The following is a 21,467-nucleotide window of genomic DNA, read 5'->3' on the forward strand; positions in this document are numbered from 1 at the left end:
AGTCGAATCAAATTTATAAAAAATACTTCATGATGCATGATCTAATACAAAAAAAAAAAAAAAAAAAAAAAAAAAAAAAAAAAAAAAGCCTTTGATTTTGTTCACCTCTAGGTCAGAAAACATTTGCCTCAAGACATCGATTGTTCCGTCAACATGAGCTCTGACAAGTCGACAAGGGTTCTAAGCCGAAGGCCCACCAAGATGGTGCAGGGATCTACACTTTAGGTGTTGTCTCACATTACCTACCCAGTCAAACCAGTAGCTCTTCTGAGATCTTAACACAATCGTATTATTATCTGTCACGCACGGCTGATGAACTAAAGTTCAGATGAAGCCTACTGTTTGAAAAAGAATATCGCCACGGCTCAACATCCGAAAGGTCGAAAATGGGAAGCTGCCGAATATTTGTCCTAGCCTGAGTGAGGTAAGGAGCTTCCTCTTCGGTGGATCACGGTTTTTACTTCATCCATTGAACCATAGGTTTTCTTTGGTTTCACAGGCAACGCGACTGCCTGTTTATTTGCGACTCGGCGGGCCTGCGAAAAGCTGCCCCTTTTTCATACATCATAGCTCGTGTGCCTAGGTAGGCTGCGTGGCTGGACAAACACTTTTATTAAGTGTCTCCGTCATTTCGGGCATGCTTATGAAGGCAATCTTTGCATTTTTGTAACAAGACAAACTCCACTTGAAGCTATGAAAGCAAAGTAAAAACCGAAGACAAAGTAAGACAGATGAATATATTTGTTGAGTGAGTTCTTTGCGACTCTACCGGTAGATCAGAGCCTCAAATGGGTGGGGATGCCCGCTCCTTCAGCGGTAGCCACTGCAGCTGGGGTAATTGCGCTAACGTGGAACTCCGATCCCGGCCGCATGTTCTCCACTTTAACTCCAAAAAAAAGTTTGTACACTTGTGATTCTTCATTAAGAAAGCAACTTGATCACGCACATTGTCATCAAACATCAAAGGCAATTAATTGTACGAGATCCCAAGTCTCATTACCTCGGTAAAAATGGCAACAGCTCGTGCTCTCAGAATTGGGCTGTAAGTAGCCTTTTTACAAGGACTGGCTCTGGTCTAACGCCGTGCTAAGTGGAGCGCGCGTACCGTGCAAGCCCGCGAAACCCGCGATTCCACCCCGGGGGTCACTTATGGTGGCTTCCTTTGAAGGACTGTTATTCTGACCATTCCTAGCATAGCCGGTGATGGCATAGGCAAAGATGTCGTCCCGGCCGGGCGCCGCGTTCTCGAAGCCCTGCCGGCGTCATTCGGCCTGAAGTTCTCCTTTGTCGATCTGCAAGCTGGCTTCCAGACGTTTGAAGAGACGGGAACCGCCCTCCCCGACCGCACCGTAGAGACCCTCAAGGGCGAGTGCGACGGAGCCCTCTTCGGTGCCGTCAGCTCCCCGACCAAGCCCGTCAAGGGCTACAGCTCGCCCATTGTCGGCCTCCGCAAGAAGCTCGACCTGTACGCCAACGTCCGGCCGGTCAAGACGGTGGTGTCAGCCCCGCGGCCCATCGACATGGTGATTGTCCGCGAGAACACCGAGGACCTGTATGTCAAGGACGAGCGCACCTTTGACGCCCCCGACGGCTCCGGCCCCGTAGCCGAGGCCATCAAGCGCATCTCGTACCGTGCGTCGCACCGTATCGCGTCTATGGCTGGAGAGATCGCCCTGCGGAGGCAAAAGATTCGCTCCGCGGGCGCGCCCAGCATCCACTCGTCGCCGCTCGTGACCATCACCCACAAGTCCAACGTCCTGTCCCAGACCGACGGCCTCTTCCGCTCGACAGCCAAGGAGGCCCTGGCCGACCCCAAGTTCGCCGGCTCCGTCGCCGTCGAGGAGCAGATCGTCGACAGCATGGTCTACAAGCTGTTCCGGCAACCCGAGGACTACGACGTTATTGTCGCCCCGAACCTGTACGGCGACATTCTGTCCGATGGCGCCGCTGCTCTCGTCGGCTCCTTGGGGCTGGTCCCTAGCGCCAACGTCGGCGACGGCTTCGTCATGGGTGAGCCCTGCCATGGCAGCGCCCCTGACATCATGGGCAAGAACATTGCCAATCCCATCGCCACCCTGCGCAGCGCTGCTCTGATGCTCGAGTTCTTGAACGAGGAGGAGGCCGCAGCCAAGATCTACGCCGCTGTGGACGCCAACTTGGTGGAGGGCAAGGTCTTGAGCCCCGACTTGGGCGGCAAGGCCACCACCGACCAGGTTCTTGAGGATATTCTGAGGAGGTTGTAATTGGTCTCTCGATTCTTTTTTCCTGTGAGTGAATAAAAATCGTTGTTGGAGTCGCTGTACGATTGGATAGAACAAGTTCTATATAACACAACACAGAAAGGCGTGAAAAAAAAGACAACAAGATATTTGCTTCTGAAAGCTACTTGAAAATGTGTGAACACACGCGCTTTTTGACAGGTTGAGATCATCCACATGATATTGTTACATATTCCCGGTCTAGTTTGCTCTATTGTACATATATTTTGTTTGTACATTTCTATCAAGGCATGTGCCCTTCTAGTATAAATGAGTTCATCTCAGCCAGGAGTGCCTCCGTGCTCAGAATCACGGTTTTATTTTGTTCGTTTAGAGTCAAGTTCCTTTTGGTACTTGGCGACGAGCTCCTTCCTGTGAAAGCGAGGGAAATGAGGTCAGTATAGCGCGAAGATCAATGGGAGGTTATAGTTAAACTTACTGGAGGTGGGGAGGCGCCGCTGCGTAGTGGCTAAACTCCATGTTAAACTCGCCCTTACCCTGGGTAGCGGCGCGGAGGTGCGATGAAAAGCCGAACATGGCGTTCAGAGAGCAGTCGGCAACGAGGGTGAAGTCATCGGGACCAATCTCGGTGTCGATGACAGTGCCGCGCTTGTTCATCAGCATGAGCACGGAACCCTGGAACTCGTTGGGCGCAGTGATCGTGGTCTTCATAAGCGGCTCCAGGACCTGACCGCCGGCGTCAACGAACGCCTTGCGGAAAGCCATCTGGGTGGCCAGGTTGAAGGCATAATCGGAAGAATCGGTAACGTGAGTAGCACCATCATTGACGATCATAGTTGTGCCGATAACCCTGTGACCCAGGAGAGGACCCTTGCGTGCGGCCTCCTCGAAACCTTTGCCGCAAGCGCTGAGGAACTTGTCGGGAATGTTGCCACCAACAACGCGGGCCTCGAAGAAGTTCTCCTCAGCGCTCTTGTCGTTGGGCTCAATGTAGCCCACAACACGAGCATAGTCACCAGGGCCACCACTCTGGCGCTTGAGAAGGAAGTCATAGTCGGCCCGGCGGGTGATGGTCTCACGGTATGCAACGCGCGGCTGGCCAGTCTCGCAGTCACACCTATATTCACGACGCAGGCGCTCGACGTAGACCTCGAGGTGCAACTCGCCCATACCAGAAATGATGGTCTCCTCAGACTCCTCGTCGACGTGAAGACGGAAGGTGGGGTCCTCACGCTGGAAGCGGTTCATGGCCTTTGAGAAGTTATCGGCGTCGCTGCTACGCTTCGGCTTGATGGACAGAGACATGACGGCGTCGGGTACGAACATGGTGGACATGGTGTAAGGCAGGTTGCCGTCGGTGAAGGTGTCACCAGAGGCACAGTCGACACCAAACACGGCGCAAATCTCACCGGCACCAATCTCGTTGACATCCTCCATCTCGTTCGAGTGCATACGTACGATGCGCGGAATGCGGATCTTCTTGTTGTTGCGAGAGTTGAAAAGGTACATGCCCTTCTTGAGCGAGCCTTGGTAAACTCGGATGTAGGTGAGCTGGCCGAACGGGTTCTCTTCGAGCTTGAAGGCAAGACCGACGAAAGGTAAGGCGTCGTAGGGGATAAGTGCGGTAGGAGCCTCGCCCTTTGAGCGGTCCAGGGCCACATTCTCGACCTCGGATGGGTTTGGCAGGTAGTCACAGACGGCATCAAGCATGGGCTGGATGCACTTGTCTGCAAGGGCAGAGCCCATCAACACCGGGGTAAACTTGCGTGCAATGGTCGCCCTCCTGATAGCGGCCTTGATCTGTTCAGGAGTAGGCGTCTGCTCCTCGAGGAAGATCTCGGCAATCTCATCGTCGACATCAGCCAGCTTCTCAATGAGCTCCTGCCTCTTCTCCTCGGCCAGTTCCTTGACGTCATCCGGGATCTGGCTGGACACCTTAACGTTTGTTCCCCTGGCACCCTCGGTTCGGATCGTCTTCATTTGAATCAGGTCAACGACTCCCTCGAAGTCCTTCTCGGCACCGATGGGCACCTGAACGGCAGCGGCAGGAATCTTGAGCTTCTTGTTGATCTGCTCGACGGCCTTGAATGGGTTGGCGCCCATGCGGTCCATCTTGTTGACAAAGCTGATGCGAGGAATATCATAGCGCTTCATCTGGCGATCGACGGTGATGGTCTGGGATTGGACACCTGAGACAGCACAGAGAACCAAAACGGCACCATCGAGGACTCGGAGAGCCCGCTCGACCTCAATGGTGAAGTCAATATGTCCCGGAGTGTCAATCAGGTTAAGGTGGTAAGTGGCGTCCTCGCCATTCTCCTTCTTGGTCCAGTCCGCAAAAGTGGCAGCAGACTGGATGGTGATTCCTCGTTCCCTTTCGAGTTCCATGGAGTCCATCTTGGCGCCCACAGCATCTTTGCCTCTAACTTCGTGTATAGCCTTGATACGTCCCGTGTAGAAAAGCACACGCTCGGTACATGTTGTCTTTCCGCTGTCGATGTGGGCCTGTGGGTTGCAAGAGGTGAACCCATCGTCAGTACGGCAGGTTTCCTCGATCAAACTGTCTTGAACGACATCTTCAACGAACGTACCGCAATGCCGATATTCCGCACTCGCGCCAGCTTCATCTTTTCCGCATCGGTCATACTCTTCGCCACCGCCTCGGCCGTGAGATTTTTGGCGGCATCTTGGGCTGCTTTTAGTCTGCGCGTCCAGATGCCATGTTAGCTGATGTCGCAAAAACCACATGAAACAACATGACATATACTCACGCTTGCTGTGCGGCGCTCAGGTTGCGCAGCCTCGAGCTCTCACTGAACCATCTCCTCTCGTGGCCCAAACGCGTAGCACTTTGGAGGGAAGAAACAGGGCGCGCCGTCCTCAGGCTGCCCTCTACGCTGAACAGCCGGCGAGGTGCTGCGGACCGGGCACCGAGCAAGCTCCGGTCGATTATAGCCGCAACTGGCCTATACGTCCTCATCTTGAAAAAGGAAACAAAAAAACCAATGGACAGAAAAGGATAAAGGAATGACGATGGTAGACACCCATCAAAGTGCATAAAGGACCATCGCGACTTTGACAGTCGATAATTTTTTAGTGGACCCTGCATGGATGCTGGTCACCAATGGAGAGGACCCACCTGCCCATTTACGGCATTGGCTTGACCCCAGCGACCTAGTACGCACTTGGAGAAGAAAGCCGTATCATTAATAGTTACCTAGTACCGTAGGTACTTTGTAGTTTTCACTATTAAAGTATGTGTCAGACTCGGGCTATTATAATTCTAGTCTAGACTGATTCTAGAACTAGTCCTCCCAAGTCTCTGAATATACCAGATACAGAAGCTTATATCAAGCAAGATGCCATTATCATGAAAACTGAAAAGACGCTCAAACCACAAATCTATGCAGAATATGGGATTGCGCTGTCGGCGTGGCAATTAGTAGACTCTCTAAGAGTTGAACTGCTATTTACACTAATCTAGTCTAATGCTAGAGTAAAAGTAAGGAGAACAACCCGCAATTCCATCAACCTGACATTATCAGGGCGATTGCCACGCCCATCAATAGGATGTGCGTCTTGTTCAATGGCTTTATTGACGAGGTCGCCTGGCTCACACCATCCCTAAAGCCAGGTTGTGCATTGAATGCAGGTATTGTCACCTGCGGCTTGACCACGGCCTGATCCTGATTCGGTGCCACGGTCGCGGATGGAATAGGGGCGCCGCTGCTTGGAAAAGCGATAATTTCTGAAGTTGTCGAGTTGAAATCAGTCTGTGCGATACCAATTTCGTGGTTGACGAGGTCGTAGACAACATATGCAGACCTGAGGAACGTGTCGCCCAGAACCATGGTCTGACCGGTGAAGTTTTGGATCCCAAAGGTACATGCATCCTGGCCTTGATATCTGCCATTGGTGAATTTCGGAGCCGGCCCGTTTGTGAGATCCAAAACAAGCTCCTTCATCTCAACCTGGATCTTGGGCCCGTCTGGGCCTGCGAAACCAAACACAAAATATCCTTTGCTGTCCTCCATTGTGCACGGAAGCAGCGCTTGGCCGTATTCTGCGCTGTAGAGTGCGCCAACCTCTGTCCATGTTTGGACGGCGAGATCGTTCGGCAGATAGGAGAGGGTGGTACCGGAGTCGAGGACCACAGGTATTGGAAACGAGCGCGAGGTAAGAGTGTCTTGACCGCTTCCACTGTGCGCCTCCAGCGAGGTCAAAGCCACGGTGAACGACTTGTACTCCTGACTAAAGGCATCTTCGTAGATGCGAATTCTTGACATAACCCCCTTGAATTTTGCCACATCAACGCCCCCAAACAGTATTCTCCCAGTACTTGCATCTAGCCAAAAGTTGTCAGTTCCCAACGTCGAAAAATTCGGATTTTGCTCTCCGAAGAATAGGGCTCGACAGGAGAAGAAGAATACCAACCCAAATTGTTTAGCCAAAGGCTAAAAGCATTCGTATTGATCAGGCCGTCGTTCAGCATTGTTGCGGGCAAGTTTGGATATGTTGTGAAGTTGGAGCTGTTGCCCCCTACGATGGCTTCGTTCAAGGCGTAACCAACCCCGGCCAGGCCATAGGGAATATCGGTTTGTTTCCCAAGTCCCATGGTGAGGTTGGACACTTTGACGCCGCCAATAGAGAATGTATCGGTGAAATAGTCGCCTCGGGCGAATGATCCATCGATATACTGAATGCTGAACTGGTCCTTTCCCGTAACTTTGAATGAAGACGACTGGTCCTTTTTGACTATCGCGAGCGGCTAGTGAGCAGTCTGGAGGCTCTGGAGAACAAGAGAAAGCATACTTACAAGACCCGAGGGAGCAGCCGTTGGGAAGCTGATCAGATTCACATGCTGAGTCGGCAGGGACCCAGAGGTCTGAGGAGCCCGTATCTAGTTGCAAAGTCACATCCTGGCCGCCAACGGAGCATTTTGCGAAGTAGCCGCCTCTCGACTTCTCATTGTGGATGACCTCCTCGAAGGTGGTCGCAACGCGTTTTGCAAGTCGCGACGCTAGCGTACGAACTTGCCGCCGTTCGATGTGCCATTGCACAACCCCGTCGGATGCCGCCCCAAACGAGCCGAGTGAAGCACAGACTATGAGAAGAACAGATAGACCTAGCATTTTGGTGCACAAATCTAATCTTTATATATCGGATTTTTTTTGACCGGAACGGTTTGACGCCACAAAGACGACGACCGATCGCTGCCAGGCGAATGGGAGAGTAGTAGTCGTCGTCTTGATGCCCACGTATTTCTGTCGTTTGAAAGTGGGCAATTTTGTACCTGCTTACATACCTTACCTCCTAGCACCCGGGAATCGTAGATACAAGATCGACGCGCGATCGAGAAACCCTAGGTAGGTAGGCGGGCAGAAGGCGCCGCCATTGTAAAATTGGAGTGTCTGCCCGAGAAAGCCCAAGGAGCCAAGATGGGAAATGAATGGAAAGAGCGGGTTTTTGTGTGTTTGGAATGAAAGAAGGTGCTACAGCAATTCGGGGGCGGTCATATGGAGTTCCAAGAAAGCCAAGCCGCTTTGATTTCTGGGCAAACATCCCACAAAGCGGGTTCAGAACCCGGGTTTTCCAACGGTAAACGAGATGTCCGCAGGCCCGATACGCCGTGCCACGCCACGCCGAGCGTCTGGTCGTCGAGCTAGGCGCCTGTAGGGCTCTGGGCTTTGCAGCTCTCCCTCTTGGCTTTGCCATGTCTCGGGTGTGCATTGCGCTGCACACTACCCATGGTTCCAGTTCGCCAGGAAGACGAGGGAGGTACCTGGATTTCGTAGAATAGTTTCAACCTAGCCAGACAGGTAGTCGTTGACGATAATGATGGCGGCAGTGAGACAATAGTGATAACAGCCGAAAGTCGTTGCCAAAAAATCACCAGCAGAGATTGAATGATTCAGACGCCGCGGCCTGGTCAATTGGATTCTTGGGAAGGATTTTGTGTGGCTGTTAGGTGTGGATAGACGACATCATAAGGTTTGCCGAGAAAACAAAATAAACTTCCTGTCCTGTCGCGCCGCGTCTGCTGCTCGATGATCATCAACCATCTTCTCAATTGAACATTGTCACCAATAAATTCATCCTGTTTCAACCTCGCTTAGGTGTTGAAATGCTAGTTTACCATATGTGGGGTTTATATGGAGCTAGACTGGTCCAAAACCAAACATGCTACGGATCCTTTTGCTTAAAAGTCCCTCTGTCTGACCGGTCCATAATCTTCATGCAATCAGCCGTTTTGACGCTCGTCATATTACCGGTACTGTAACAATTAATTGGTGAAGTTATGGCAGCAACCAAAAGTCTTTTCCCTAGCTTAAGTTTTGCTTAATATAACCCTCTAGCCTCTTCAGCGCTTCTTCAAGAACATCAGTCTCACAGGCGTAGCCCAGGCGAATGAAGCCTTTGAAATCGCCGTCACCACCGTTTCCAAAACACTTTGATCCCGGAACCAACATTACATTTATGGTATTGATGACATCGATACAGAACTTCTCGTCATCCACGGGCTTGCTCTGGTTGAAGAATTGAATAAACGCAGTTGTACCAGCCCGAGGTTTGACCCAGGAACAGACATTATCATGCTTCTTGACAAAATCCTCAAGCAGGCAGAGGTTCCTATGCGCCAACGTCATATTCCTATCCAGCAGAGCCGGTCTCACTGAATCGGACAGGGCAAAGCTCGCGAGCTGATCATCGAGCTGCGATACGCTGATTGTTGTGTAATCACGCGCAGTAGCCATGGCGTCGATAATGCTCTTGTCACAACAAGCTACCCATCCCACACGCACTCCGGCGAGCGACCAGGCCTTGGACATGGACCCTGTGGCAATGGCTTTGTCATAGCTCATGGACAGGATCGAGGGCGGTGGGTCGGAATGCTGCTCAAGGCTGTGGAAGAGTGGTCGGTAAACCTCATCTGAAAACACAATTATGTTTCGACTACTGGCAAACTGGACAATTTCCTCCAAGATCCTTCTTGGGATCGGGGCACCCGTTGGATTGTTGGGGTTGTTAATGACAATCATCTACTGGAATGGTTAGTTGCTAACAGCAATCGCGTCTTTTCATCATCGGGCAGGCCGTACCTTGGTATTGGTCCTAACCAAGCCCGCCAGCTCTTCCATGTTGGGGACGTAGCTGTTCTCCTTGGACAACTTCCATAGTGAAACCTCTGCCCCAAGGCTCTGGGGAACAGAATAAAGCTGCTGATAGGTGGGATAGACGCAGACAACGTGATCCCCTGGCCCGATAAGCGTGTAGTAGAGGAGAAAGTTGGCAAAAATAGCCCCAGGTGTTATCAAAACGTTTTCAGGGGACAGTTGAGTTCCAGTCTCTGTAGTGTAAAACCCCGCGACCGAGCTACGTAGAGACTCAGAACCAAGGATCGCACCGTATGTAAGCTTTTTGGAAGTCGAAAAGACAGAACCTATAGAAGACTTGCCATCTGATAATTCAAGCAAGTCATCGATAGATTGGGAAGCCACACATGTTTCGCTGACGTTGAGGACATTGAGCTTTGTTTCGTACTTGTCCATCCATTGCTCAACATGAAAGGGTTCGATTCGCACCATCTTCGCGTTCGGGTTGGTTAGATGGACTAATTAGGTAGCTATGCACGCTATTGGAAAAGAAGCGCAGAAGGAAAACGAAATGTAGAAAAAAATGTCTGTTCATGAATTTTATTTTCTCTTATACCGACTCTCAAGCCAGTTTGAAACGAGACCAGAAGTTGATTCAGTACCTAGTCGGAGGGGGATGTCCCACATGTCAAAGCAAAGGGCGTACATCTGTCGCCCAATGTTATCAAACCTAGACGAGCCAATCAATCAATCACCGACAATTAACTGCCACAGTAATGAAAACGCTGGCAAGGCAGCGCCGTCTTTCGCACTCGCATTTCATCAAAAATTCTCCTTTTCGCCTTGACCCAATTATGGTTTCAAGATGAGATGGGAGCTTCCGGCAGCATTTGCAGTTGTGAGGCAGATACATCCAAGCACCATACACATGAGACTAGGTATAATGTTAAGACGGGTGGATGTTCTTCATCATTGGATTGTGAAATAAGAGTGACACTTAAAAGTCAATTTCAGAGTATAGTGCACCGTATGGTGCCTTGCTTGTTAGGCGGTTGATAAGGCTGTGAAGTAGCCAAGCGACAACCAAATGAATACCTTGATTCCTGAGGTGCGGAGCAGCTGGGCAGGTAGGTAGGTAGCTCTGCTAGCTTTCGAATAATGCATCAGCAATTGACAGCCAGCCCGCCTTGTCCGCTCCTTCGGTGCGGAGAGGCGCGAGCATCCCCACAAAGATCCCCACATAAGCAAAGCATGGGTGCGGCATGGATGGCATCATGATCTCTCTTACTGGCTCGCTGGTTCCAGGGAACGCGTACTCCACTTTTACACGGTGCCGCCCACCAGCAGCTCTTGCCTCCTGCTATGTCTTGACTGTGCTGCATCTGATGCTCACAATAGCCATTCTGACCTCTTTTATCCCGCAATGTGGGTTGGGTGACGAAGACACATTGTCTTTTTGAAGAAGCTCGACTTATAGTGGCAAGCCCAGGCGGTCATTGCCATTTCCTAGTTTCAAGAGCACCACCGTAACTCTTAGCTGCCACTTGTTTAGTGTCGCTAGATGGCCGAATCCTCTATCGCGCCAATCCACCCCAAGCTACCCGTCTTCGTCGCAACTAGGTACCGTCCTTTACCTCCCACGACGACGTAACCGAATTGTCTTTATCAAATCAACAACACACCGCCTGAACAGTAATTACTGTCGCTTGGAAACAGACGAGGCAGCAACGGCTAGAATCTAGTTGTACGCGTGGCCTGGGCGCGTGTGGCGACGAGATCAAATCACTTCAATTCTAGTGACTTCGGACGCCCAACTACCCAAGTCAACAAACCCATCATCATCCGCAGACAAAATAATACACAATGCCTCCAAGATTACGAACGGCGCTCGCTCTGGGAGCGACGTCGCTTCTTTGGCTCGCTTCCGTGTCGGCTAACTACACGACTTACGACTCGATGAGGGCGCAACTCGCTTTGATGGAGGATAGGCCAAAGGACTGCCCGCCATGGTAAATACTTATTTCGCGGAACCCTCTGGCAAATGTAATGTTTATTAGATGTTATGCTAACCCCCCCGCGATCCCTGCGCATAGCTTCAACTGTCTGCTTCCGGCTTACACGTGCGGGCAATACGGCGGCTGTAACGAGTATGATGGCACCTGCCGATGCCCTGAAGGCTATGGTGGTTTGGATTGCATGGAGCCTCGTGAGTTGCCGCGGTGCTCCGATCTTCTCCAAACCAAAAAAAAGCACATTATAACTAACAAACTACAACACAACAGTCTGTGGATCTCTTGCGCGCGGCAAAGATCGCCCTATGAGGAGCGGCGACCAGTGCTCTTGCGACGAAGGATGGACGGGCATAAACTGCAACGTTTGCACCGAAAACAAGTTCTGTGATGCTCTCATGCCGGAGAATGAAGGCGGTGTATGCTATCAGATGGGCGACGTCGTCAACCACAACTACCAGATGTGCGATGTCACCAACAAGCCTATTCTTGACATGCTCGGCGGCCGCAAGCCTCAGGTCACATTCGATTGTGACAAGTCGTCTGGCGAGTGCGACTTTCAATGTAAGCACAACCCAACTCATTTCCTACTGGTCAGCTCTTCTGGCCCGCACATGGTAGCGTTCTAACACATATTGTGCCTTAGTCTGGATTGATCAAAAAGAGTCCTTCTACTGCCACTTGAACAAGTGCGAGGCATCTGCAGAGTTCGACGAGTCGCGAAACAGCACCAACTATGACTGTGGCAAGATCAACTGTAGCTGCATCCCAGGGCGATTTCTATGTGGCGAATCAGGGTCGGTCGATATCGGCGATTTCTTGGATCAAGAGATCAAGGGACCAGCAACGTTCAAGTGCCTGCAAAAGCCCGGAGGGACAAACAACTGCGATTTTGACGAGGCTGCAATGAACGACCTGGTTAGCAGTATCTTTGGCGACAAGACCATCACCCTCTCCTGCCGGTCTGGAGAGTGTCTCTATCACACCCAGGTTCCAGGATACAAGCGGCCCGTTTCCAAGATCAACACACCTCTCATCGCAGGCGTCATTGGCATATGCTCGATTTTCGTGGCGGTAACCATTATAATTATTTGGTACTTGTCTCGTCGCAAGTTCAGATACGGCCCGATCCATTTGGATGATTCCGACGACGAACAAGTGAAGCTCATGGCTGACCACAAGCCTGCATCCCTATATTTCGAGAATGTCTCTTATGGCCTCAACGGCCGGCAGATTCTTTCCGAGATCCAGGGAATGGCACATCCTGGAGAGATAACCGCCATTATGGGAGCCTCAGGTGCCGGCAAGACAACTTTCCTTGATATTCTCGCCCGCAAAAACAAGAGGGGTATCGTCGGTGGAGATTTCTTTGTCAATGGCGAAAAAGTAAATGACACGGACTACAAGAATGTCGTCGGTTTCGTTGATCAGGAAGACACCATGCTGCCAACTCTTACCGTTCATGAGACAATCCTGAACAGCGCTCTCCTGCGCCTACCGAGGGAGATGAGCTACCAGGCAAAGGAACAACGCGTCTACGAGGTTGAAAAGCAACTTGGCATCTACCACATCCGTGATTCGCTGATCGGATCTGAAGAAGGCAAGGGTCGCGGCATCTCTGGCGGAGAGAAGAGGAGAGTAGGCATTGCTTGCGAGCTTGTCACGAGTCCATCGATTCTCTTCCTCGACGAGCCCACCAGTGGCCTCGATGCCTACAACGCCTACAATGTCATTGAGTGTCTCGTAACACTAGCCAAGACATACAAGCGAACCGTCATGTTCACAATTCACCAGCCCAGATCCAACATTGTAGCTCTATTCGATCGCCTGATTCTTCTTGCTCAAGGGAAAACAGTCTACTCGGGTCCGTTCCATCAGTGTCAAGACTACTTTGACCGCATTGGCTACGCCTGCCCGCCGGGCTTCAATATTGCCGATTATTTGGTCGATCTCACCATGCATGCAGGCACAACTACTTCCTTTGATGACGGATCCATCTCTGCAGACGTGGCAAGTGTCGGACCTAGCAGCACCCGCGCAGTCAAATCGATCGCCAGCATCTCTGGTGGCAGCATTGGTGAAGACAGCGGCGCCGAAGGCTCCTCATCCACGAGACCGAAGAACAAACGTCGAGACTCGGTGAAGACACGCCAAGAAAGGGAGCTTTTCACCAGGCGCAAGAACGCTGTCGATACGGCCGCTTCCTCTGATGCCGGCGAAGAGATTGGTGCTTACAGGCTTCAGAAGCAGCCCCACAACTCCGAGGCCTCGCCATTGACTGCAGACGATCCGCATGACCTTCCACCGGCTGCCTTGAGCGGAACAGATCTGGACATGCTGATAAACTCCTTCAAGCAGTCAGACATAGCTGGGAACACGCATGACGAGATTCGTCAGGCAATCGCTGGTGCCCAGAGCGCCAACGGATCCAACTCGAATGGCCACACTACCTCTGGGCCAAACATCCACACGAACGTCATGGGGAGAGGGTATGCTCGCGTCAGCTACACTCGGCAGTTTATCATCTTGTCCCGAAGGACGTGGATAAATCTATACCGCAACCCGATGTTGATGCTTATGCATTACGCCATGGCGATTCTCCTTGGAGTTCTGTCGGGATTCCTCTTTTACGGCTTGACTAACGACATTGCCGGCTTCCAAAACAGACTGGGTCTATTCTTCTTCATTCTGGCACTATTTGGATTCAGTACCTTGACCAGCCTGGCGGTTTTCTCTTCTGAACGCCTTCTATTCGTCAAGGAAAGGGCCAACGGCTATTACTCCCCGATAACCTACTTCGCGGCTAAGGTCATCTTCGACATTATTCCCCTCAGAATTATCCCGCCGATCCTAATGGGTTCTATCATCTATCCAATGACTGGACTGGTGCCCGATGCTTCTCACTACTTCACGTTCATCACTGTCCTGGTCCTGTTCAACCTCGCCGCAGCGGCTATATGCCTTTTCCTAGGAATAGTCTGCAAAGATAGCAGTGTAGCAAACCTTCTCGGCAGTCTGGTTATGCTGTTCAGCTTGCTGTTTGCCGGTCTTTTGCTTAACCAAAATGCGATTCCAAAGGCCGCACAGTGGCTCCAATCGCTTTCGATATTCCATTACGGCTTTGAGTCACTGATTGTCAACGAAGTCAGCCATTTGCAACTGATTGACAATAAATACGGTCTAGATATCACCGTACCAGGTGCCAGCATTCTTTCATCCTTCGGGTTTGACAACAATGCTCTCTGGCCTGATGTTATCAACCTTGGCATTTTTGGCGTCATGTTCATTATTTTGGCGTACCTTGCTATGCACTTCTTGCTGGTGGAGCGGCGTTAAACCGGCGGGGATGGTGGCCATTGTCAATCTGGGCATAATTTGGATATGTAGCATACAGTTGGCGGTTCCTTTTACTTTCTTTTATTCGTTTCCTTTCTCTTTGATGTATCGTTTTCAATTTCCAGTTCTTAATTCGCTCCTCAGCTATAGCTCCTTTTTGTACATGATGTAGAGGTAGTAAAATACATGTTAGTCGTCTTATTATTGTACTTGACCCATACGTGGATGTAGATAGCGAATCTTCATCAAAAGCCTGGACTACGTAGGTAGTTCAGTTTGGATCCGTGACGGACCAACTTTGAAGGGAAGAAACCATTTGTTGCTCTAGACAGCCTAGAGTGATTTGACTTACGGGGCATGAAATGGTCTATAATCAAGCATGTTCAAACCTACAAAGTTTTACACCGGTATAATTGTACATAATAGACAGATTAAGTCACCACCAGCCAGGCATGATAATATAAAACGCCCTGAATCAGTCCACTAGACTTGTGTTTTATAACCCCAAAACTAAAGTCTTCCGCCCGTAATCTCCTCGACCACACTCCTCTGGCGTGCCATCTCCCTAGCCTCGTTCGAGTGGCGACTGTCGTCATTGGAGGTCCTTGCAAAGTTGGCCATGCGCTCAGAGACCTTGAAGGGCTTGCCCATGGCCGTCCAAATGTTCTCGGCCTTTTTACCCGTGTTCGGATCGACGTGGGCATGGTGTTCTTCGGAGAAGAGGGTCTCGATGCGCGATGTGAGTTCCTCCTCGGTGACAATGAAATTTCTGGCGGCCATGTACAGCTCCTGCAAGGAGTCGCGACGGCGCTCAGCCCGCGCCTGGAGAACGGCAGCAGTGCGCTCGGCCGATTCGGCGGCCTGTTGGTGGCGGAGGGGGTCAAGTTCAACTTTGGTGCTGATAGTGTCGGCGCGGATCGTCGAACGGTTGAAGAAATCGTCTCTTCGCTCAGGGGCGTTGAGGGCGGCGGCGTCTTCGCGACGGAGCCGCGTCTTCTCGTGGCGCTCAACCTTGTCCTTCTTCAACTGACGCTTGTAGAGGCCCCTGAGACCCTCCTCAAGGGCGGCCCTGCGGTTGTCGGTTAACTGTCTGCGCCACTGCTGGAGTGGTGTCCTGGCGGCGTCCTTGCCCTCAAGCTCGGCTTTGGACCTGGGCATGACAGTGTCGACGTAGCCTGGCTGAAGACGCGGGTCCTTGCGACCGTGGCTGGGCGTCCCCGGGGGACGCTGACGCAGGTCGAAGACTTGTCTGGGTACGGGGAGCTTTCCCTTGTTGCGGACCCTGGGGAGCACCTTGGACTGAGGCGGCTCCGGGAGGTTGATGAACTTGGGCGACTCGGGCGGGATCTGGACCTTTTGGTGAGGGCGAGACGTGGTGAATTGCCTAGCGCTGCTCGTTGCTGCTGAAGCCACCGCACACCTCAAGGACGAAACTGCTGTTGGGCGGAGGGCCAGCCCTTGGCCACCCAGAGGCATTGGGGGTGGCATTTTTGGCAAGAAGCCAGGAGCGAGCGACTTATTCTCGTTGTCGGATAAAAAAAAACTTTCCCCCCAAAGGCTATCAGTACTATGAGGTAAAGGACTGATTTTTGGGAATGGCACTTGGTTAGGTTGTTGACAGCCTTTGGAGTAGACGACTCTCTTTAGAACAGTGGACCGTCGAGGCTTGCTTGGGACAAAATTCCAATTTCTCTCCAGGGATCATTGCCAAGTCCAAGCTGCATTGAGCATTTTGGTCGTCGTGTGACCGACGCGTTACTATTGGCTGACTGATCGCGTAATAGCGGGGCTCTCGGGCGGTGAATGTCGACAGCTCCAAGGGTGGGGTCGAGCGCGATAAAAAAAAAAGTTTCGGTTTTGCCAGTCTAGTTCCAATCAACCTTCATAATCAGCTCCATTTCCCTCACGGACAGCTTCCTTCCTTCTTTTCTTCCTACACAAACACCAGCAAAATGGGGACTAGAAAGAAGGTACGAGCAATCACAAAGTAAATCCTGTTTTCTAAACTTTGAGAGACTAATAAACATTTTAATCAACAGGAGGCAAACCTGCGGGTTCGCAAGGGCACAAGTTCCGATGGCATGGCCAATGTCCGCACCAAGGGCGAGAACTTTTACAGGACGGCCAAAAGAGTGAAGCAACTCAACGTCCTTAAAGAGGGCAAGGCTCAGCGCAACGCAGATGGTGTCATCACCAAGGCTGCTTCTTATCAGAGCAAGGATGTGCCGACGGCCGTCATCGAGCCCAACCGAAAATGGTTCACAAACACCAGAGTTATCAGCCAGGACACCCTCGCGTCTTTCAGGGAAGCTGTGGCTGAGACGGAGAAGGACCCTTACAAAGTCCTGTTGAAGGTATGTTATCACTGGTTTCAACCTCGAGATACCTTGTAAGCGCTTTATTGACTAACTGGTCTCGTTCTTCATTCACAGAGCAACAAGCTTCCCATGTCGCTCATCAGGGACGGCTCAGAAGTCAATGGCCTGAAGAAACATCAAGCAAAGATGACTCTTGAGACGACGCCATTTTCCACAACGTTTGGTCCCAAGGCGCAGCGCAAGAGAGTCAAACTCTCCGTCAACTCCATCAACGACCTAGCAGAGGATACCGACAAGAGCTTAGACACCTACAAAGAGAGGCAAGATCAGATCAGACTCCTCAGTGGCGCATCCGGCACACCTGGGGATGAGGAGGACGAGGCTTCAGTTTCGATCGCCAAGGAAGCCGTCTTCACCAAGGGGCAGTCCAAGCGTATCTGGAACGAGTTGTATCGTACAATCGACAGCTCGGACGTTATAATACACGTCCTCGACGCCAGGGATCCCCTCGGGACGAGGTGTCGAGCAGTTGAGGAGTACCTGAGGAAGGAGAAGCCACATGTCAAGCTCATTATGGTGTTAAACAAAGTGGATCTCCTTCCAACATCAGTTGTTGTGAGTATCAACCTGATTCTTCCCGCCGCCTTTCCATCCTCCACACAGCGCATCATCCTTCCCCAATGTCTTAGTCAGGTACACCTACTGCATGTCTTGCGCATTGCACAATGTGGTCTGTTCCGTTATACATTGGGAATATTGAATTCCGCTCTCGCCTGCCTCTGGTCTTCGGGCTAGGGGTCGACAGTATCCCGTCTTGGTGATCTGTCATGAGAGTCGGTATTGGTCCATTTTGAGTTGAAATCTGCGCGTCCCTCGGGGCAACTCATGATTGCGGAATTTCTTAGTTATGGCTCATACATCTATCATTGTCGCTTGTGTTTGAGACTTCTCAACCCATTTGTTGTTTGGAAGGGCTTTCAGCTAACATGTCGACAGGCTTCCTGGATCCGAGTCCTCTCCAAAGAATACCCTACGGCAGCATTCAGGAGTTCCATCACAAATCCGTTTGGCAAAGGCTCACTGCTTGGACTTCTCAGGCAGTTTTCGGGCTTGTTATCAAACAGGAAACAAGTTTCCGTCGGCATTATAGGGTATCCCAACACGGGCAAGAGCAGTCTCATCAACGCATTGCGCGGCAAGAAGGTGGCCACCGTAGCGCCGATCCCTGGAGAGACGAAAGTGTGGCAGTACATCACCCTCACGAAGAGGATGTACCTCATCGATTGTCCTGGAATCGTGCCCCCTAGCAACGATGCCTCGCCACAGGATCTTCTGCTTCGTGGCGCGGTAAGGACCGAAAAGGTCGAGAACCCTGAGCAATACATACCTGCGGTGCTCGCCAAGACGAAGTTGCGACACATGGAGCGCACATATGACCTTTCCGGCTGGAAGGATCACATCCACTTCCTTGAGCTTTTGGCTCGCAAAGGAGGTAGACTGCTCAAAGCGGGCGAACCTGACGTGGACGGTGTTGCACGCATGGTGTTGAATGACTTTTTGAGGGGAAAGATACCGTGGTTTACACCGCCACCTGCACTGGAGGGCGATGCTGAGGGTATTGATGGCCGGGAGGGCCGACTCGGCGAGATGCCTTTGAAACGAAAGCGCGATGATGCCGAAAGTGTTGCCGACACGTCTATGGGTGCCCCAAGCCCAACATCGGATGACTCGGAAGACGATGAAGTGTCGGGCGATGATGAGTTTGAAGGATTTGGATCTGACAGCGAGCCAGATGCGACACCTTCAGAACCGGAGAAGGCTTCTGCCCCCGAACAGTACATACAACTAGACGCTTCTAGCGAGGACGACAGTGATGATGATGCCGCTGAAGCCGGCGGTGTAGCCATCACTGGTGCTGGAGACGGTGACGATGATGCAGGCCGACCAAAATCCCTTTCTAGCCGCAATTCGAAGCCAAGTCGGAAGCAGAGAAAGGTGAGGTAAGCTGTCAAGGCGGATTTCAAAGCCAAGTATCCAACTCCACAGGAGCAAGTCCATTGAAATTCACATCCGGTCCGAGACGGGAATGAAAAGACGATGTTTGAGCCAGTGCCTGTGGGACTGCACAAGCTTACAAAAGCTCGTAGCGTATCCACGGCCAACTTTGATGTGCCAGTCTTGCGAGGGCACACGGTAGCCTTCAAACCCGACGGAGACCCATATCCTGGGTCAGCTATCGTCACCCATTACTGCGGATCACTGCATGTGACTGTTTCTTTCTTGAAGAAGTGGACCGAGCCTCATCGGGCTTAAAATTATTCCAAACTTTGGAAGTCTATCGAATAGCATGAGCATGAGCATGGTCATGAAATCAAATACGAGATACCCATCAGGAAGCACTTTTCTTCCTGAAATCACTACATACCCTCGCCGCCAATGATCTCATCACCCATATCCCTCGGCAAGGCAGGATTCCCGCATTAGGTTCTACATCTTGATATGCGCTCAAGGTTGCAGAGAGGGAACTTCAAGCCAGTTCCTGTTTTCATTCAAGTGTCCAAGTTGAGAGCTCAATTCTAGGGGACCGCGAAACTGGCATCATTGAACTATTAATATTAAGCCACGTACATATACTAAACAATGGTATTCAATGACATCGCTGACTCTCAGTGCCAAAGTGTGAATATGGTCAGGTTACTTCCGATAATGAGTATCCCACCGCCTCGAATGACTGTTCAACCCTTTTCAGCCTATACGTGCTCGGAGCAAAATCTGTTAGCTCTTGTTCAAGATGTGGAAGAACTTTTTGTAAAATGTTGAAGCGCTAGCTGTGTGATGTAAAAGACAGCCATAGCTCCCAAAATGGACAGGCCAAGACTCAATTTCATCGAGCTTTTGGACTGAATCTCGGTTGCCATATGGGAGCTCTTGAATTTCAACTTAGGGTTTCGGGAGGGTTGGGAGGAAACATGATGGGTTTTCTCTGGGAAAGTGGGTGTGTCCATACTTTGGTCTTTCTTTTCCTCTGATTTCTCCAGCTCTTCGGCCTGTTCGGCCGCTTTGAGGACGGCCTGGTGACCAGCCTCGTCCTCCTCAGAGAATCCCTCCTCGCCTTCCTCGCCCTCTTTTACCTCCCCTTCAGCGCCAGCCTTGTCCTTGTCGCTGCTGCCCATGCCAGGCAGCTTGACAAAGGGGCCCTTGATGGCACCGGCCGCGGTGCCGCCGAGGGCTCCAAGAGCGCTGGTGGGTATGGAGACGATACCACCCACGAGGGTACCGACGACGGTGCCTAGACCTCCTCCGAGGGCGGCACCCATGCCTCCGCCGGCCATGGCGCCCTGACCCCAGCCGCTGGCCAGGAAGCGCGCCTTTTTGCTGTGACCGTGGGCCTCGACCTCCTTGGCGTGCGCCTCGCGCAGGTACTTTTCTCGCTCAGCCGGGTCCAGCGCCTTTGTGGCCAGGTCCTTGAAGGTGTCTGCGGCCTGCTGGGCGATCCGGGCCTTCTTGGCAATCTCGACGACCTCCTTGACCTCCTCCTCGGGTACGTCCTTGCCTTGAGCCTCGGACTTTACCTGGTCTTCTGTGGCGGTCGACATTGTTTTGGTCTTTTGTTTGCGTTGTTGGTTGGTGTTTTAATATAAATGAATGTTTTATTTCTTATTTTTTTATTCAACTTTATTGCCGTCCTGCTGGTTACAGATTAGGGTTGATTGATGGTTATGTTTGGGGACAGGATATGAATACCCTAAAAGTGATGTGTGTATACTCTCCAGACATGATCAATATTGGTTTTGTATGCGGCCAGGCCGTCGCCTGAATTATGGGATTGACGGGGGTGGCGGAGATCGTCATGACGTCTGAGTTCCCATGTTTGATGAGAAAAACCTGGTTTGGGGGGTTTTTGGGCTGTTGGTGCTTTCGTTTCTTTTGCTGTAAAAAGCGCGCACACATAAAGGCATGGTACCCATTCTATGTATCAACCCACCAGTATGCACACACACACACACACACACACACACACACAAAGAGAGAGAGAGAGAGAGGCGTGTGGAATCAAATCATTGCGACGTCATCTTCCTCGATGTCATAACCTAGATAGACAGACCGACCGACCGGGTTCGGGTATCCTGTACTGTATAAGAAGTAATTAGTAAGCTTGTTCAGTTTTAGACTGGGTTAGGGTTCGATTACGTGGCTCATTAGATTATTAGCCTTCTTCCGCATCGAGACAGCGCTCCCACCCCCTGCAGGAGCTTGCACAAACAGGCAAACAGCGAGCGCGCCCCGCAGTGTGGAAATCTAAGTGTTTGCTTGCCGTCGTGAGCGGACCGGACTGGCTTTGAAGTCGTCGCAAGTCGAGTTGCATCGTGTCCTGTCCCTGGTCCACTCGAGTTACAGAAAGCTCGAGGTGTACGTTCCTCGTTTGCCTTGCCGTCTTGGGTTCGCTTCTTGTACATCAATCCAGTTGCCTTCATTTTTCCGTCTCGCCGT

The 21,467-nt window shown here is 51.4% G+C and overlaps 8 protein-coding genes across 8 annotated transcripts; 3 read left to right on the top strand and 5 right to left on the bottom strand.

Annotated features, from left to right (window-relative positions):
* Positions 1–936: 936 nt before the first annotated feature.
* Positions 937–5,328, bottom strand: PgNI_03933 (uncharacterized protein; the record flags this gene model as incomplete). Its single annotated transcript, XM_031123985.1, has 5 exons — positions 937–1,040; positions 1,189–2,630; positions 2,698–4,724; positions 4,811–4,922; positions 4,991–5,328. 4 exons carry the CDS (start codon positions 5,326–5,328, stop codon positions 2,576–2,578), a joined length of 2,532 nt encoding a protein of 843 aa, XP_030983382.1. The 3' UTR covers positions 937–1,040; positions 1,189–2,575.
* PgNI_03934 (uncharacterized protein) lies at positions 1,011–2,243 on the top strand (the record flags this gene model as incomplete). The annotated part of the gene is made up of 2 exons (XM_031123986.1): positions 1,011–1,042; positions 1,193–2,243. 2 exons carry the CDS (start codon positions 1,011–1,013, stop codon positions 2,241–2,243), a joined length of 1,083 nt encoding a protein of 360 aa, XP_030983379.1.
* Positions 5,329–5,663: 335 nt separating the features above from the next.
* PgNI_03935 (uncharacterized protein) lies at positions 5,664–7,704 on the bottom strand. Its single transcript, XM_031123987.1, has 3 exons — positions 7,036–7,704; positions 6,654–6,974; positions 5,664–6,564 (listed from the first exon to the last, which is right to left on the bottom strand). Exons 1-3 carry the CDS (start codon positions 7,349–7,351, stop codon positions 5,747–5,749), a joined length of 1,455 nt encoding a protein of 484 aa, XP_030983380.1. The 5' UTR covers positions 7,352–7,704; the 3' UTR covers positions 5,664–5,746.
* Positions 7,705–8,425: 721 nt separating this feature from the next.
* Positions 8,426–10,279, bottom strand: PgNI_03936 (uncharacterized protein). Its single transcript, XM_031123988.1, has 2 exons — positions 9,320–10,279; positions 8,426–9,259 (listed from the first exon to the last, which is right to left on the bottom strand). Exons 1-2 carry the CDS (start codon positions 9,803–9,805, stop codon positions 8,543–8,545), a joined length of 1,203 nt encoding a protein of 400 aa, XP_030983377.1. The 5' UTR covers positions 9,806–10,279; the 3' UTR covers positions 8,426–8,542.
* Positions 10,280–10,751: 472 nt separating this feature from the next.
* PgNI_03937 (uncharacterized protein) lies at positions 10,752–14,858 on the top strand. Its single transcript, XM_031123989.1, has 4 exons — positions 10,752–11,322; positions 11,407–11,519; positions 11,596–11,886; positions 11,969–14,858. Exons 1-4 carry the CDS (start codon positions 11,177–11,179, stop codon positions 14,656–14,658), a joined length of 3,240 nt encoding a protein of 1,079 aa, XP_030983378.1. The 5' UTR covers positions 10,752–11,176; the 3' UTR covers positions 14,659–14,858.
* A 310-nt stretch (positions 14,859–15,168) lies between these two features.
* On the bottom strand, positions 15,169–16,146 carry PgNI_03938 (uncharacterized protein; the record flags this gene model as incomplete). The annotated part of the gene is made up of 1 exon (XM_031123990.1): positions 15,169–16,146. The coding sequence occupies one exon, from the start codon at positions 16,144–16,146 to the stop codon at positions 15,169–15,171; it is 978 nt and encodes a 325-aa protein (XP_030983385.1).
* Positions 16,147–16,561: 415 nt separating this feature from the next.
* On the top strand, positions 16,562–21,054 carry PgNI_03939 (uncharacterized protein). Its single transcript, XM_031123991.1, has 5 exons — positions 16,562–16,628; positions 16,698–17,012; positions 17,091–17,591; positions 17,973–19,726; positions 19,984–21,054. The coding sequence occupies exons 1-4, from the start codon at positions 16,611–16,613 to the stop codon at positions 18,978–18,980; spliced, it is 1,842 nt and encodes a 613-aa protein (XP_030983386.1). The 5' UTR covers positions 16,562–16,610; the 3' UTR covers positions 18,981–19,726; positions 19,984–21,054.
* Positions 19,722–20,572, bottom strand: PgNI_03940 (uncharacterized protein; the record flags this gene model as incomplete). Its single annotated transcript, XM_031123992.1, has 2 exons — positions 19,722–19,726; positions 19,984–20,572. 2 exons carry the CDS (start codon positions 20,570–20,572, stop codon positions 19,722–19,724), a joined length of 594 nt encoding a protein of 197 aa, XP_030984536.1.
* Positions 21,055–21,467: the final 413 nt, after the last annotated feature.

The sequence above is a fragment of the Pyricularia grisea genome, assembly GCF_004355905.1.
Source record: "Pyricularia grisea strain NI907 chromosome Unknown Pyricularia_grisea_NI907_Scaffold_2, whole genome shotgun sequence".
NCBI lineage: Eukaryota > Fungi > Ascomycota > Sordariomycetes > Magnaporthales > Pyriculariaceae > Pyricularia > Pyricularia grisea.

Excerpts from the sequence above, each read along its gene's own strand:
- PgNI_03935 (XM_031123987.1), bottom strand. The coding sequence starts at position 7,351 with ATGCTAGGTCTATCTGTTCTTCTCATAGTCTGTGCTTCACTCGGCTCG. Across the intron at positions 6,975-7,035 it reads CGGCTGCTCCCTCGGGTCTT|TCAAAAAGGACCAGTCGTCT; the intron begins GTAAGTATGCTT and ends CGCTCGCGATAG. Across the intron at positions 6,565-6,653 it reads CCTTTGGCTAAACAATTTGG|ATGCAAGTACTGGGAGAATA; the intron begins GTTGGTATTCTT and ends ACTTTTGGCTAG.
- PgNI_03936 (XM_031123988.1), bottom strand. The coding sequence starts at position 9,805 with ATGGTGCGAATCGAACCCTTTCATGTTGAGCAATGGATGGACAAGTAC. Across the intron at positions 9,260-9,319 it reads TGGTTAGGACCAATACCAAG|ATGATTGTCATTAACAACCC; the intron begins GTACGGCCTGCC and ends CCATTCCAGTAG.
- PgNI_03937 (XM_031123989.1), top strand. The coding sequence starts at position 11,177 with ATGCCTCCAAGATTACGAACGGCGCTCGCTCTGGGAGCGACGTCGCTT. Across the intron at positions 11,323-11,406 it reads CCAAAGGACTGCCCGCCATG|CTTCAACTGTCTGCTTCCGG; the intron begins GTAAATACTTAT and ends CCCTGCGCATAG. Across the intron at positions 11,887-11,968 it reads TGGCGAGTGCGACTTTCAAT|TCTGGATTGATCAAAAAGAG; the intron begins GTAAGCACAACC and ends ATTGTGCCTTAG.
- PgNI_03939 (XM_031123991.1), top strand. Across the intron at positions 17,013-17,090 it reads CTTACAAAGTCCTGTTGAAG|AGCAACAAGCTTCCCATGTC; the intron begins GTATGTTATCAC and ends CTTCATTCACAG. Across the intron at positions 17,592-17,972 it reads TCCTTCCAACATCAGTTGTT|GCTTCCTGGATCCGAGTCCT; the intron begins GTGAGTATCAAC and ends ACATGTCGACAG.